This window comes from Emys orbicularis, chromosome 10 (assembly GCF_028017835.1).
Source record: "Emys orbicularis isolate rEmyOrb1 chromosome 10, rEmyOrb1.hap1, whole genome shotgun sequence".
Classification (NCBI taxonomy): domain Eukaryota; kingdom Metazoa; phylum Chordata; order Testudines; family Emydidae; genus Emys; species Emys orbicularis.
This window is the reverse complement of record NC_088692.1, coordinates 34,510,842-34,524,703: the sequence shown is the minus strand read 5'-3', so window position 1 is coordinate 34,524,703 and position 13,862 is coordinate 34,510,842. Positions and strand designations below refer to the sequence as shown.

The window sequence follows — 13,862 nt, the reverse complement described above, 5'->3', positions numbered from 1 at the left end:
TACCACTTTTAAAGATGATCTGCAGATGTAAACGTCAAAGCCCAATCCACTGTAATATGATGTACGGAATGTCCCACATCATCGTTCAGCGTATTAGTATTAAAAGTGGAAATGATAGTTTTCCTTTTATCGAGTTCCTCTGCAGTCAGCATGCAGTCTCCCATGTAGTGACACTCCAGCATGTGCTGTGCTAATATCCTAACCATAGAATCCCACTAGATTGTGGAGTTAGACTATCAAGGTGTTTAGGAAGTGGTATGCTTAGGGTTAATTTTTATATTCATATTTTTATATATTGTATATTTTTATATATTTTCATATGAAATAAAATCTTACAATGTAAGCTCTGTAGGTAGGAATGGTGTCGTCTTTTGCATCATAACTGTCAGTGCACTCTTGGGTTTTAAAGTAATCTTCAGGTGGGTATTCAGTTCCACTACAATGTGAATACCCCAGATGGTCAATTATAAGAGACAACAGTCTTGCCTCCTGGCTAGATGGCAACTGATTACGGTTACAGTTTTGGCATGGAAGAAATTTTTAGTAAATTTCATTGCAGAGGTGCGGGGGGGAAAGAAGATAAGTCATGAAAAGGTCACCAGTTAATGTAGTTTTTGCTACATAAATGAGGATGGGTGCTGAATGGTGAGGCCCCTGCGGGGGGTGGGGTGGGGGGAGATTGGAGAGTAATCCCACCCTGCACTCAACCCACAGACTCCTGTCCCACAGAGTTGGGCCCAGCTCCAGGCATTGCAAACTGGCATACGGGGTTGCAGCACCACTCAGATTTGGCTTGTCCACCTCGATGGAGATGGAGATGGAGGGGTGGACAGGCCAAACATGAGTAGCACTGTGACCTTGTGTCCAGGTCACAACACCATTTGTTCTGGGGGCCTAAGCAAATGTGTTTTTACAGCCATTTTTCCAAGATTTCACTGACTTTATTCAAATTCACATTTTCGTGACCTCTGTGACAAATCACATAGCCCTACAACTGATGAATAGTAGCTGCAGAGGACTGTAAATTAAATGTAGCAGGGTAAAATGGGTGACCATGAGAATGCATAAGTGAATTATGCCACCACTTTGATTTTAGGTAGGGAGGAAATATGCTGATAAGACTTGAAAAATTAAATACAAATTACTCCTTGGCAAAATGTATGTAAAATTGTATAAATGATTTAAAAAAGCAGTAGCAATAAGCCCTACAACATAAGGTACTCTCATTTTCACAATTTAAATGACAAGGGTTATTTTTCTTTAAAAGTAAAGTTTTGAAAGACTTTATATTTTGAATTTATTAAAAATTGTATCTTTTTGTCTGTAAAGTGTACTTTTTTTATGAATAGTTTTTAAATGTTATGTTAAAAAAAAACTGAGTTAGTGGAGCAGGGATATACAGTAAGTGGACTTTAACCATTAGGGGCTTCTTTGCCAGGGCAAATAACAATTAAAGCTCAATATGTACATTTTTATAATTATGTAGATTACTCAGACTAAAACGTCTGTTTCAAAAACAGTAAAAGCTCCATTGAAGTCAGGAGGCTTTTCATTTCTGTTGACTTGCTTTGCTTGAAAAGGTGTGGCTGGGAGCCAGATTTATAAACTGATGTAATCTCTGTCAAACAGCCAGATGAGTGTTTTTCTTACAAGAAAAATTTTGCAGTATTTAAAAAAAATCTCGTACAAATTTTTAATTACCATGAAAGCCTCCTTTATTAGTGCATTTACAAAGTGTTTTTTCCACTGTGGTGTGGTTAGCCTGCCTATAAGAGTTGTGTAAATTTAACTTTTGCTAAGAAGGTGACTTTTTATTTTGGCTGTAGAAGGTAACTCTAATTCTCATGCAATAGTAAAGAAAACTGAAAGCATCATCCTAGGAGCAGTGAGTCAGAAAGATCTCTCTGACACTGTGATTCAATCTAAGCTGTGTTTAAGTTTCCCCAGACTTTTTATCACTACTTACTTGGTCTTTGATATTTTTCCCCCTTAGGGCTTCAAACTACCCGTTTAGGAAATCATTTGGAAGATAGAGTAAACAAGTTTTTGCGGCGACAGAATCATCCTGAAGCTGGGGAAGTTTTTGTCAGAGTGGTAGCCAGTTCAGATAAGACAGTAGAAGTAAAACCAGGAATGAAATCCAGGTTAGTCCTCTTTTTTTTTTTTTTTTTTTATGGTAGCATTTTGAAATATATATCTTGTGTAACTTTTTGCCTGCCTAGGTATAGTAGAACCTCACTAGTTTGCACTGATTTGGAGACGCTTCATAAATTATCAAAGTTTGGTAATTGGCAAGCAAGTGAACAAACATAATGAAGATAATACACCATAAAATGTACTTTGTTAATTTATTTTGGTAGCTGTATTTTAACTTTTAACTTACTTATGACACTGATATATTCTGTAGTATATTTTATAAAAATAATGAGATCTTAGATTATGCAACATTGAGGTCTTGTATTACTATTAAATCTAGAAGAGGTGAGGGAAAACTACTGGTTTTATGCAGATTGTAGGATGCATAATTTAGTACAGTGCAGATTAATAAAGTTCTACTTTAGTAACATTTCATTAACTATGTTGCCTTTCTGTATACATTGGCTTCTGGAAATGCTTTTATAGTAAATGGGCTATTTCATGATAAATGGGATGGTTTTTGAAAGGCTTTATCCATAAAAGTACTTTAGTTTTACTCCACAGATGGCAAAGTGTTGACTGCATTTCACTTAGTAACTTCAGTGTGTTATAACTAATGTACCATTTATTTAGAGGCTGGCAGTTTCTTTGGACAATCTTGTGCTTTGTGTTTGCATGTTCAATCATAAGTTAATTGTATGGAAAAACTTTTGTCTCGAGGCTTTATGGAAACTGACCTTGCATTGCCATGATACCATTTTAATATGATTCTATACTCTGCCACAACTGGTACTTAAATATTTCTGAAGAATTAAATAATGTTGTAAAGATCTGCTTCCTTTTTGATAAAATTTTAGAGTCCATTGATAGATATCTTCCTTTCCTGCAGGTTTGTGGATTCTGGTGAAATGTCAGAGTCCTTCCCTTACCGAACCAAAGCTCTGTTTGCTTTCGAGGAGATAGATGGAGTGGATGTGTGCTTCTTTGGCATGCATGTACAGGAGTATGGCTCTGACTGCCCACCTCCAAATACCAGGTACTTTTTCATTTCTAGAGTGACTGGTGCACATGGAGGCTTTTAATACTTTAAATACAGGCTAGCTACACATACTTCCACATACTGAAATATTCATGGCACACGCAGTCTTACTATAAAGTTAAGTGTGTTGAAGACTTTTCCACATCAAAAAAAAATAAAAAAATTGACAGTCAAAATGTTAGGAAGTACATAAAATTCAAATCTGTCTACTTCCATGCTAGCATTTTCCCTGGTCTCTCAATATCTTTGCCTGTTGTCCAAAAGGTGAAACATTAGCAATATTTCACTTTTATTTCAGCAACTTTACATCATGTACTTTGACATGTCTCTTTGGTCAGTGAAAAGTGCTCCTCCTCTTTGAAATCAGCTGCAGTCTTTATTTTCCAGGTCCCTGCCCAAAGCAACCAAGTCAGTGGCTGTTGTAAAAGCTGAACACCAGCCTATGAAATCTAATGTGGTTTGTATTTGAATAATTTTCTTTTTTTGTTTTCTCCCTGATCCTCACAGGCGTGTGTACATATCGTATCTAGATAGTATTCATTTCTTCCGACCCCGCTGCCTCCGAACTGCCGTTTATCATGAAATCCTTATTGGATATCTGGAGTACGTGAAGAAACTTGGGTGAGCAAAAGTTGTCTGAATTCTTTGCAAAGTGATGCTGTAATTCAATGTCATGTGAACAGTATGGTTATTCTATGTAACTTTAATTAAAGAGTAGACTTCTCTCGTATTTTGATTTGTTTAAGACAATCTCTTAGCTTCCTTCCACCATCTTCTCAAGAGTCTTATGAAACAGACACCTCTTCTCCCGCAGTGGAGATTAGGGTTTGGATTTCTGCACCAGTGAGCGTATAGTGTTTTTTTCCCCATAATGGGAACGTTTTTCCTAAACTTCTCTTTCCCTTTTTAGACTGAGAGAATCTCACTCCCTCCAACCACTAAACTGGTGAGAGAGGTGGGAACTAAATAGCCCAGGCAAAGCCTAAGTTCCGATTAGACCATGGGCCCTTGTAGACACAAGCTATTACTGCCATAAAACTCCCCAACATCTTTATAAGGTAGCGAGAAGTCTGAATCCATTTCTAAATGTGGTTGGGTTTATGTATAGAACAGGCAAAGGAAGTTAATTAAAATGCCAAATGAATGTTAATTGAGATGTTATTGGTTTTTGCATGTAACCTGCAGGTATGTGACAGGTCACATTTGGGCCTGTCCCCCAAGTGAAGGAGATGACTATATTTTCCATTGCCATCCCCCTGATCAGAAAATACCAAAACCCAAACGCCTGCAAGAATGGTATAAGAAGATGTTGGACAAGGCATTTGCTGAGAGGATCATTCATGACTACAAGGTTTGTATACCTTTTACTGGCTGGATTGATTTTACAGTGTTCGTTATATCTAGGCTACTTACTACACTTCTTCAATATAAGGGAAGAGGCAATGACTGTTCTGGTTAATGTTTTATAAACATTTACATTTTTAGCCATTATCTTCCCTTGCTTACAGTTTTCTGCAGCTTTCACCTCTGAGGCGACAGCCTTTTAGTCTTGGAATGGAAATTTTTTGTGAACATTTGAGCAAAACTAATTCAGCCAGGTTTGGCTAGAGTGTGGGAAATAAATAAATATAAATATCTAGATAGATAGCTATACAGTATATGGATATATATTTTAATCAGGCCTATTTGAACAGCAGTGGTCCTGAAATGCCTGGAGTTGAAAGATGAGTTTTGGCATGGAAATAGCCTTTGTCAAGGAAAAGTGCTGTGGAGGATGGTGGCAAAAATTGGTTTTGATTTGACCAAGTTATGACCCATTGAAAATCTCAGGCGAAGGTGCACAGTACATTTGAAAGGCATTTTCTCACTACGTTTATTAAGTCTGATGCTAAGGAAAGTTATGCTGTTCACTCTTAATTAGCTAACTTAGCTGAGTAGTGAATGAAAGGCTCCATAATGCCCTTGTCACATTCATTGCTTATCTTGTAACGGAAAAGCTGTGCCACTTGTAAGTTTGTAGGGGAGATGTTCTTTCCTAGGGGTATAGGACACATGGCTAATGTTTAGCCTAATAGCCAGTTGTTGTTTTTCTTTCAAAAATCTCTACTTTGAGAAAGAGTTCTCTTCTTTCAGTAATGGTCCCTATTGTATTCCACTTAGAGTTACAAAGGAAAAGGCTGCTAGAGAATCTGTTCTTTTCTGATCATACAAATACTTTGTTTTGAAAAAACTAAACATATGTATATATTGCTAATAACTTTATAATCATTAGCTGTGCAGTTGTATTTGTGACAGTGACTGTGTACTAAAAAAGCTTTAAGCCATGTGAGTGCAGCAGGTGTGCCTCAGGTTCTGCTATTGACTTCAGGCTCTTTTTTTTTTTTTTTGGTACTTCATTCAATCTTACCATTGTGTGACACGTTTAACAGGATATCTTCAAACAAGCAACTGAGGACAGGCTGACGAGTGCCAAGGAGCTGCCTTACTTTGAAGGTGATTTCTGGCCAAATGTGCTGGAAGAGAGCATTAAGGAGCTGGAACAGGAAGAGGAGGAGAGGAAAAAGGAGGAAAGTACAGCAGCTAGTGAAACAACAGAGGTAAGTTAACCTTCGCATACAGTATTTGTCCCCAAATCAGAAGGTTGTCCACGTTGCTAATCTCAGCTAGAGCTCATACCCGATACTGATGATGCAATTCAGAACTAGAAGAAAAAAATATTTTTTGTCTTTCAGTTGAGTTTTTAAACCAAGGTTCCCATCAGCTACAATTCTGGCTTCTTTCCAGATAAAAGTTAAAAATTCTGTGGCGCTTTTTAAATAGAGTAGTAAAAACTTCCATGTCACAGACAACGTTCCTACTTTCTTTTAAAATGCTTTCTAAAACCCAAGGATGTCTGTGAGCTATTTTGGATTGCATAATGGCTGCCTGGTTTGCTTTACAGCCCTTTCGCTGAATTTCTAAATTCAAGCTACCTTAAAATATCTGCATTTTGAAAGACACTATTTAAAGCCTGAATTCTTCTTTCTATAGCAAGCCTATGCATGTCAATTTGCAGTGATAGGGGATTGAAATTCAAATGTTAGTACTACTAATTACTAACGTTTTTTCATTGACTTAGCCCATGATTCTAGACGGTGTAGTTTCCTCCAGTACCGAGCGTGTTCCAGTCCCCAGAATCATCAATGGCACCAGGGTGTTTACCTCTAGCTTCCCTATCAGCCCCACCCTATTCCAGCAAGGAGTCAGTGACCAAGATGACCACCTCTCTCTGGTCTCACACCATGCCCCATCATTACAACAACTGGGACCCTCCTAGCCACTTTCTGATCCCCAGCCCTCCTGGTATGGCTACCCTTGGGTGCAGCCACTTTCTTCCATTCATCAGGGATGCTCTCAAAAAAATCATGACAGACAACATTGTGAAGGGTTCAGTCAGAGACCCCCTTGGGACTGTCACCTGATGTGCTGAAATTACCTCTGAGCCCGTTTTCCCTGCCAGCTTGGGACTCCAGAGCCCTGCCTTGTTGAGCTGAACACACTAGCCTGCTGCAACACAGATTCGGGGTCTGGGCCACGCCCCCAAAGCTGCAGACTTTAACCAAAAACAGCTCAGCAGGTTACCTCGCCAACACCCATACACCCAGTTCCCAATGGGATCCAAACACCAAATAAATCCATTTTACTCTATATAAAGCTTATACAGGGTAAACTCATAAATTGTCCGCCCTCTATAACACTGATAGAGAGATATGCACAGCTGTTTGCTCCCACAGGTATTAATCACTTACTCTGGGTTCATTAATAAACAAAAGTGATTTTATTAAGTATAAAAAGTAGAATTTAAGTGATTTCAAGTAATAACAGACAGAACAAAGTAAGTCACCAAGCAAAATAAAACAAAAACACCCAAAATCTAAGCCTAATACATTAAGAAACTGATTACAGGTAATACCTTGCCCTCAGAGATGTTCCAATAAGATGTTCCAAGCTATCCCTCCAATCCCTGGGGGGAGGGATAGCTCAGTGGTTTGAGCATTGGCCTGCTAAACCAAGGGTTGTGAGTTCAATCCTTGAGGGGGCCATTTAGGGATCTGGGGCAAAAATCTGTCTGGGGATTGGTCCTGCTTTGAGGAGGGGGTTGGACTAGATGACCTCCTGAGGTCCCTTCCAACCCTGATATTCTATGATTCTATGATAGACTCCTTCCTAGTCTGGGTCCAATCCTGGGCTCCACCCCTTTTTATAGCTTTGGCACAAGGCGGGAATCTTTTGTCTCTCTGGGTCCCCACCCCTCCTTCTAAATGGAAAAGTACCAGAATTAAGATGGATTCCAGCATCATGTTACATGGTCACATGTCCTGTCAGACCCCAGCCTCCATTCTTCCTGGGCTGGCCCACACATACACAGAAAGGTTTGCAAGTAAACAGAGCCATTTACAGTTCATTGATTCTGAAGCACCCTTAATGGCTTCCACTTAATATGTTTACATCAGTAATACAAGTTTATATCTTATTCTCCTAAATCCTGACAGAAATAATACATACAAACAAATAGGATGAACACACTCAGTAGATTATAAGCTTTGTAATGATAGCTTACAAGAGACCTTTTGCATGAAGCATATTCCAGTTACATCATATTCACATTCATAAGCATATTTTCATAAAGCATATGGAGTGCAATGTCACAAACATAGAATGCATGTTTTACATACATTGTCAGGGAGGCGCCAGGTCACCCTCTCTTTTGCACAGAAGCACTAAAACTCTGGAATTGGTGCACCCCCACAGTGTACTCATATTCAGAGCCCCAGAACCTCAGGAGGACACTTAGGAGGAGCAGGAGGCCAGACTAAAAGAGGACACTACATGACAAATATCTCCTCTTCCTCTCCGGATGAGGCAGTGATGCCCCTGGACATATGGCACACCTCCTCCTCTTCAAGAATTGCTCTCTCAGGTAACAAGGCGCTTTTAGATCCTGCCAAGATTATCTAGCAGACACCAATCTCTGTTGCGCCAACATGTAAAAGGGCCGACAAGAAGTACTACTTGCCCCCAAAAGCGGCAGACTTTTTTTTACACATGCTCAACCTAACTCTATTGTGAATGCCATTAATTCACGAGGACAGCAACACCACGCTAAATCGACGCCACATGATAGAGACTGGAAGAGGATAGACTTATTTGGAAGGAAGGCATGCTCTTCAGCAACTCTGCAATTCAGGATTTCAAACTGCCAAACCTTAATGGCGAAGTACAACCACATGAATTATGGAAAACTCAGTGCCTTTATTGACCACTTGCCAGAAGCACGAGAACAGTTTCAAGCCATCATATGTGAGGGCCAGCTGGTAGTGAGAACGGCACTACAGACTACACTGGATGTCACTGATACAGCGGCTCGCTCAGTTTCGATGGTGATGGTAATGAGGTGGGTTTCTTAGTTGCATCTCTCAGGGCTGCCAAAGGAGTACAGATGATGGTTGAGGACCTCCTTGTCGAGGGCTCCAGACTCTTCGCTGTCAAGACTGATGCCTCACTTCATACTTTGAAGGATTCCAGAGCCATGCTGCGCTCTCTAGGAACCTAGACACTGGGACAGAAAAGGAAATTCAATTCATAACCATCTCATAGATCCCGACAACCCCAGTTTCCCCTACCACTGTGATACTGCGAGCCACAAAGGAAGAGACCTAGAGCAAAAGCAGAAACCATCAGCCCCTCAATCCTCAACATCCCAGCCCTCGACATCAATACACCAGGTTTGACACCTTGGTCGAGGCCCTGGGCAACCATTCCTTACAGCAACATCTGCAACACACGGGCCTTCCACATCCCTTCGGATGTTGCCTATCTCTCTTCCTCAGGAATTGGGAAAACATCACTTCCAAAAAATGGGTCTTGGAGATCATTTCCAAGGGTTACTCTATCCACTTCAACTCTCTCCCTCCTCATTCCTCTTCAGGGAACCTTTTCACGAGAGACTGCTACGTTAGGAGATAGATCACCTTCTATGCCTAGGGGCCATAGAACCAGTCCCTGTACACTTCAGAGGCAAAGACTTTTATTCCAGATATTTCCTGATCCCTAAGAGAAAGGAATATTGGAGACACATAGTAGATCGAAGAGCACTAAACAGATGTGTGATGGTGCAAAAGGTTCAAGATGATCACACTAGTGGCTGCTATTCCATTTCTGGAGCAGGGAGATTGGTTTTCAACCCTCAACCTACAGAATTCCTACTTCCACATCTCAATCCTACTATCCCATAGAAGATTCTTCCAATTTACCTTTGGGCAGGACCACTACCAGTACAGAGTACTTCCATTTGGCCAGTCCTCTGCACCCAGGTGTATTCTCCAAGGTCCTCTCCATCGTAGCGGCACATCTATGAACATTAGGTGGTATTTACCCATATCTGGACAATTGCCTTCTTCAAGGTTCGTTCCTTTGAAGACACCCTATGAGCTACCCAAAGGACTATGCACATATTTGCACAATTGAGTCTACAACTCAATATCTAGAAATTGACCTTGACTTCAGTACAGTTTGGCGTTTATAGGGGCCAAACTCAACACAGTGCAAGCGAGAGCGTTCTTCCCGCAGCACAGTTTCGACACCCTGACCAGTCTCATAGAGACAGCCAACAAATGTCAGCCAGAAATTGCCTCAGCTTCTTGGGCACATGGTGGCATACACGTTTGTGACATCTCATGCCCGACTACACATATGGGTTCAGATCTGTTTACACTCCAAACAAAGACAGGCTAAACAAGCCGTTAGTGATACTCTCCAGAGTCAAACATTCCCTGGAATGGTGGAAAGCCCTATCCAAGGTCTGCGCACGGATCCCATTCGCGCAACCCCCACCAATACTGATTCTAACAGACACCTCTCTAATAGGCTGGGGAGCCCACCTGAACATCTGCACAGTTCAGGGCAAATGGTCCCCCACGGAAGCTGTACTCCACATCAACCTTTTGGAGGTAAGAGCCGTCAGAAATTCCTGCACATACTTTCTCCCATTCATCAGGGATACTCTCACAAAAATCAAGACAGACAGCGTAGCATGCATGTTTTACATAAATTGTTAGGGAGTCGTCAGGTCACCCTCTCTTTTGCACGGAAGCACTAAAACTCTGGAATTGGTGCATTCTCCACAGTGTACTCATATCAGCCATCAGTATGAGCTCAAAGGCTTTCCAAATGGGTCTCAAATTGCATTAACTGTTATCATGCCTGTAACCTGCTGCCTCCATCAGGAATTTGCACACACTCCACGTAATCCATCTCCACCTCTGTTGCATTTATTAAAGATATTTCCATCTCAGAAATCTGCAGGGCAGCAACGTGGGCCTCTGCTCATACTTTCGCGGAACTCTATGTAATTACTTCAGACTCTGCTTCTGATGCCAACTTCGGCTCATTGGTGTCATCAATAATAGACTCCGTTCCAAAGCCCCAGCCCTCCTTAGGGGACACTACTGTGAAGTCACCTACAGTGGAGCACCCATAGGGACACTACTCAAAGAGGAAGTTATGCACCTTGTGCAGTAACGATGGTGCTTCGAGATGTGTCCCCCTATAGGTACTCCGTGACCTGCCCTCTACTTCGGAGTTTACAACAAAGGGGCTCTGTTGTAGAGAAGGAACGGAGAGTGGTTCGCCCACACAGCTCTAGGTAGCCTCATGGCAGAGCACAAGGGAAGGAGAGCACGTGTGTAGGCTGAACGGACACTGCCACCTAAAATCTCGAATCAGGGGCGCAGATACACCTACAGTAGAGCACCGATGGGGGTACACACCTTGAAGAACCATAATTATTGCACAAGGTGAGTAACTTCCTCTTCTCATTTTAAATGTCCATGTGAAAACTGCTGGTCAATACTGCAGGTAGGTAATTAGTATTCATGTATTAATGTTTGATAATTACTTAATTTATCTGACTCAATGTAACTTAGATTGAAGGAAGTAGTAGGAAACAAGTGATTGACTGGACAAGGAGAAAATCATTGTCATCAAAATGTGGTTACAGTAATTTTTAAGTACAGGTCTTCCAACAGTTTCTCAACATAAATTTCCTTCAGGAGTAGTTTTTTCATTTTTAACACCTTCAAAATGGCAACGATCAATCTGCAGTAAAGACAATCAGCAATATTAACGGAAAGTCAAAGATTTAAATTTGATTAAGTTGCAGGCTTCTTTTATGTTAACAGCATCACTTTCAATATAGCACAAAATTAACAATTTAAAGAAATGATTGAAGCACTTCTCTGAATTTGCAGATTTGAACTTTTAGGTTCACTACCTGATGTTGTAAGTGAAGAGAAGAGAAAAAATTTACGAGCCAAAAGAACCAACAATTGCATTAATGCAAGATAGCTGGCTGAAAATGAGAAATGGTCTGATAAAGGCTATAAGCATCCATACTGGGGGAAAATGTGTTCCTACTTAATGCTAGTGTTTCTGTGTCTAAAAAGAAAACATAATATTGTATCCAAGTTGCTGAAGATGCCAATCCAAGAATGGCAGAGAAGAGTAACAGTGAAGACTTTTCCATTTGGCTTAGAAAATGCAAACAGAATGAAAGAGTGCAGACATCCTAAACTTCTCAAATGCATTCATCCTAAACTTCTGTCACTGTTTCAAATCTCATTGAGAAGGAAATTGCACCTAATAACGGGGATGTCAAAACTGTGGCCTCTTGATTTGTTTATGTAGCTCACATGACATATTCAGATTGTCCAAAATCTTTAAGTTTCTACCTCTCATGTTTGTGAAGAGCAGCTTCCAAATGTGAGCTGAGCATAACTGATGCAGTGGTGATTGTCTCAGTCTGCTGGCTGCCTGAAACCATGAATGAGAAGTGTGGATGTCCCGATGCCCTATTAATCTCTTTGAAGTGTCATCTCTGCAATCCAGTGACAACATTTCAGTGTCAAAATTGACTAGTTCAGTGCTGAGCATTTTAGCAGATAGACTGAGGGGGAGAGTGGGAGTGAAGCCCACAGCGAAGTTGGAATTAGGAGTTATTGCAGAGAAGGAAATGCAAGGGAACAACATAGGTAATACAGACAGGGAGGAGGGAAAGAAATAGAAGAAAGAGGTTGGGGAACCAAGAGAAACAAAGAGCAGAGATAGCAGTGACCCCATAAAGAGAAGGGTATTTTCTCACTGAGTAATGCGAAATGCAAAAATAAGATCCTGAATAAAAAACAAAACAAAACAGAACCCCTAAAAGTTTAGTTACTGCATAAAAGCCATATTTGCCTCTTGATCTCTCTGCAAACTTCCCAGTGACAACATAAGCAATTGCTATGGATCGAAGGGAGTACGGAGTCCTAAATTTATATCAGGGACCATAATTTACCAGAGAATTTGGCACCCCTGCATAACACAATCCTCGGGTACATGATGCAACCATGATGGTTGGCAGCCCCTGCCTTCCCACGGCCCTTCAGCTCATGCTCTCCACACGCACTCACATGGGGAAAAGCTGCTCTAAATTCAGACAGCCACTAGAAGATTCACCACTCCCCTTGTGTTAGGAGGGTTCGTGGGTAGCTACTGTTGCATCTCTTCCCCCACCACCCTCCAAGGCTGGAGCCTACGCCCCGCTGACACTTGGCTACCCTAATGCTCCCTTGGTACAGTTGGCACCCAGCACAAATGAGAGTCTCTCTCAGGCAGCTCTCATTTACCACAGGGACCATCCTGGTGCCTGGATGGTGCAGAAAGAGGGGAGTGCAAAAAGGCACCTTTATCCTCTCCTCTGCTCCAAGCTGCACTGAACTGTCCTTGGTTGCTGTTGAAGACAAGCCCTGTTTTTCTGCCTTTGCACTCAACAAACATAAATGTTAAGTCGCACTGTGTAGGTGGAGGACTTGGATCAAAAAATAGCAACATTTTACTTATCAAGGGCCTGTGTAGACAGGCACGAAATGTACAAAAGCCATTGAAGGAAGTTTGGAAGAGCCTTGTCAGATTACAGGCTGATAACACTATCACCATCTCAGAGGGAAATCTGGTTTGGTCTAATTGACAGCAAAGAGCTGGAACAGCAAAAGGACAAAACCAAAAAATTATTTAAGGAAGCTATGGAATTAATGACTGATCCCATACACAAAGGTCATAGGTTGTTCACAGACTAGGAAGAGGAGGCTGAAACATGGCTGATAGAATATAACCCGGACTTTCCTCACTCTCCTAGCCTTTAAGAGTGAAAAGCTAGATTTCTGCCCTGAACATATGGTTTGCAAAGGAGGCTGTATCATTGTTGCATTAAAATTTTGGAAGGAAAATAAAGGAATGCAGGACAGTTGCATTCGGAACGTGGTCAATTTTGAAAAGACCTGCACTTGTGTCTGACTCCCATCAGCAGCACTATAGTGTGTTTGTAATGCATTCACATGGGCTTGGTCAAAATTTCAGTACAAGGTAGATGCTGAAAAAATGAATGAATTGATAAAAGAATATTGGTATCTAAAGGCAGAAGCAAGAGAGAGATAATCCTAACTTGTTAGAGTGAAGACTTTATTATGTTTACTGAATTGCAAGCTTTTCAGTTTAGATGGTGTTTGCCTTCGTGTTTGAATAAATTGCTTACAAAGAATATGTGTGTGTGTTTCATTTCATAGAATTTTCATGGGTGCTTTTGATTTGTGGAAGTCACAACTCGGGGAGG

At 41.0% G+C, this 13,862-nt stretch overlaps 1 protein-coding gene across 4 annotated transcripts in view; it reads left to right on the top strand.

Annotated features, from left to right (window-relative positions):
• Window positions 1-13,862, top strand: part of CREBBP (CREB binding protein) — a 166,084-nt gene that overhangs the window by 144,983 nt on the left and 7,239 nt on the right. For all 4 annotated transcript variants that reach the window (XM_065412176.1, XM_065412174.1, XM_065412175.1 and 1 more), the window contains 5 exons: window positions 1,994-2,144; window positions 3,026-3,172; window positions 3,683-3,796; window positions 4,361-4,526; window positions 5,605-5,772. In XM_065412176.1, the coding sequence (XP_065268248.1) occupies window positions 1,994-2,144; window positions 3,026-3,172; window positions 3,683-3,796; window positions 4,361-4,526; window positions 5,605-5,772 (746 nt within the window). The remainder of the gene's footprint in view (window positions 1-1,993; window positions 2,145-3,025; window positions 3,173-3,682; window positions 3,797-4,360; window positions 4,527-5,604; window positions 5,773-13,862) is intronic.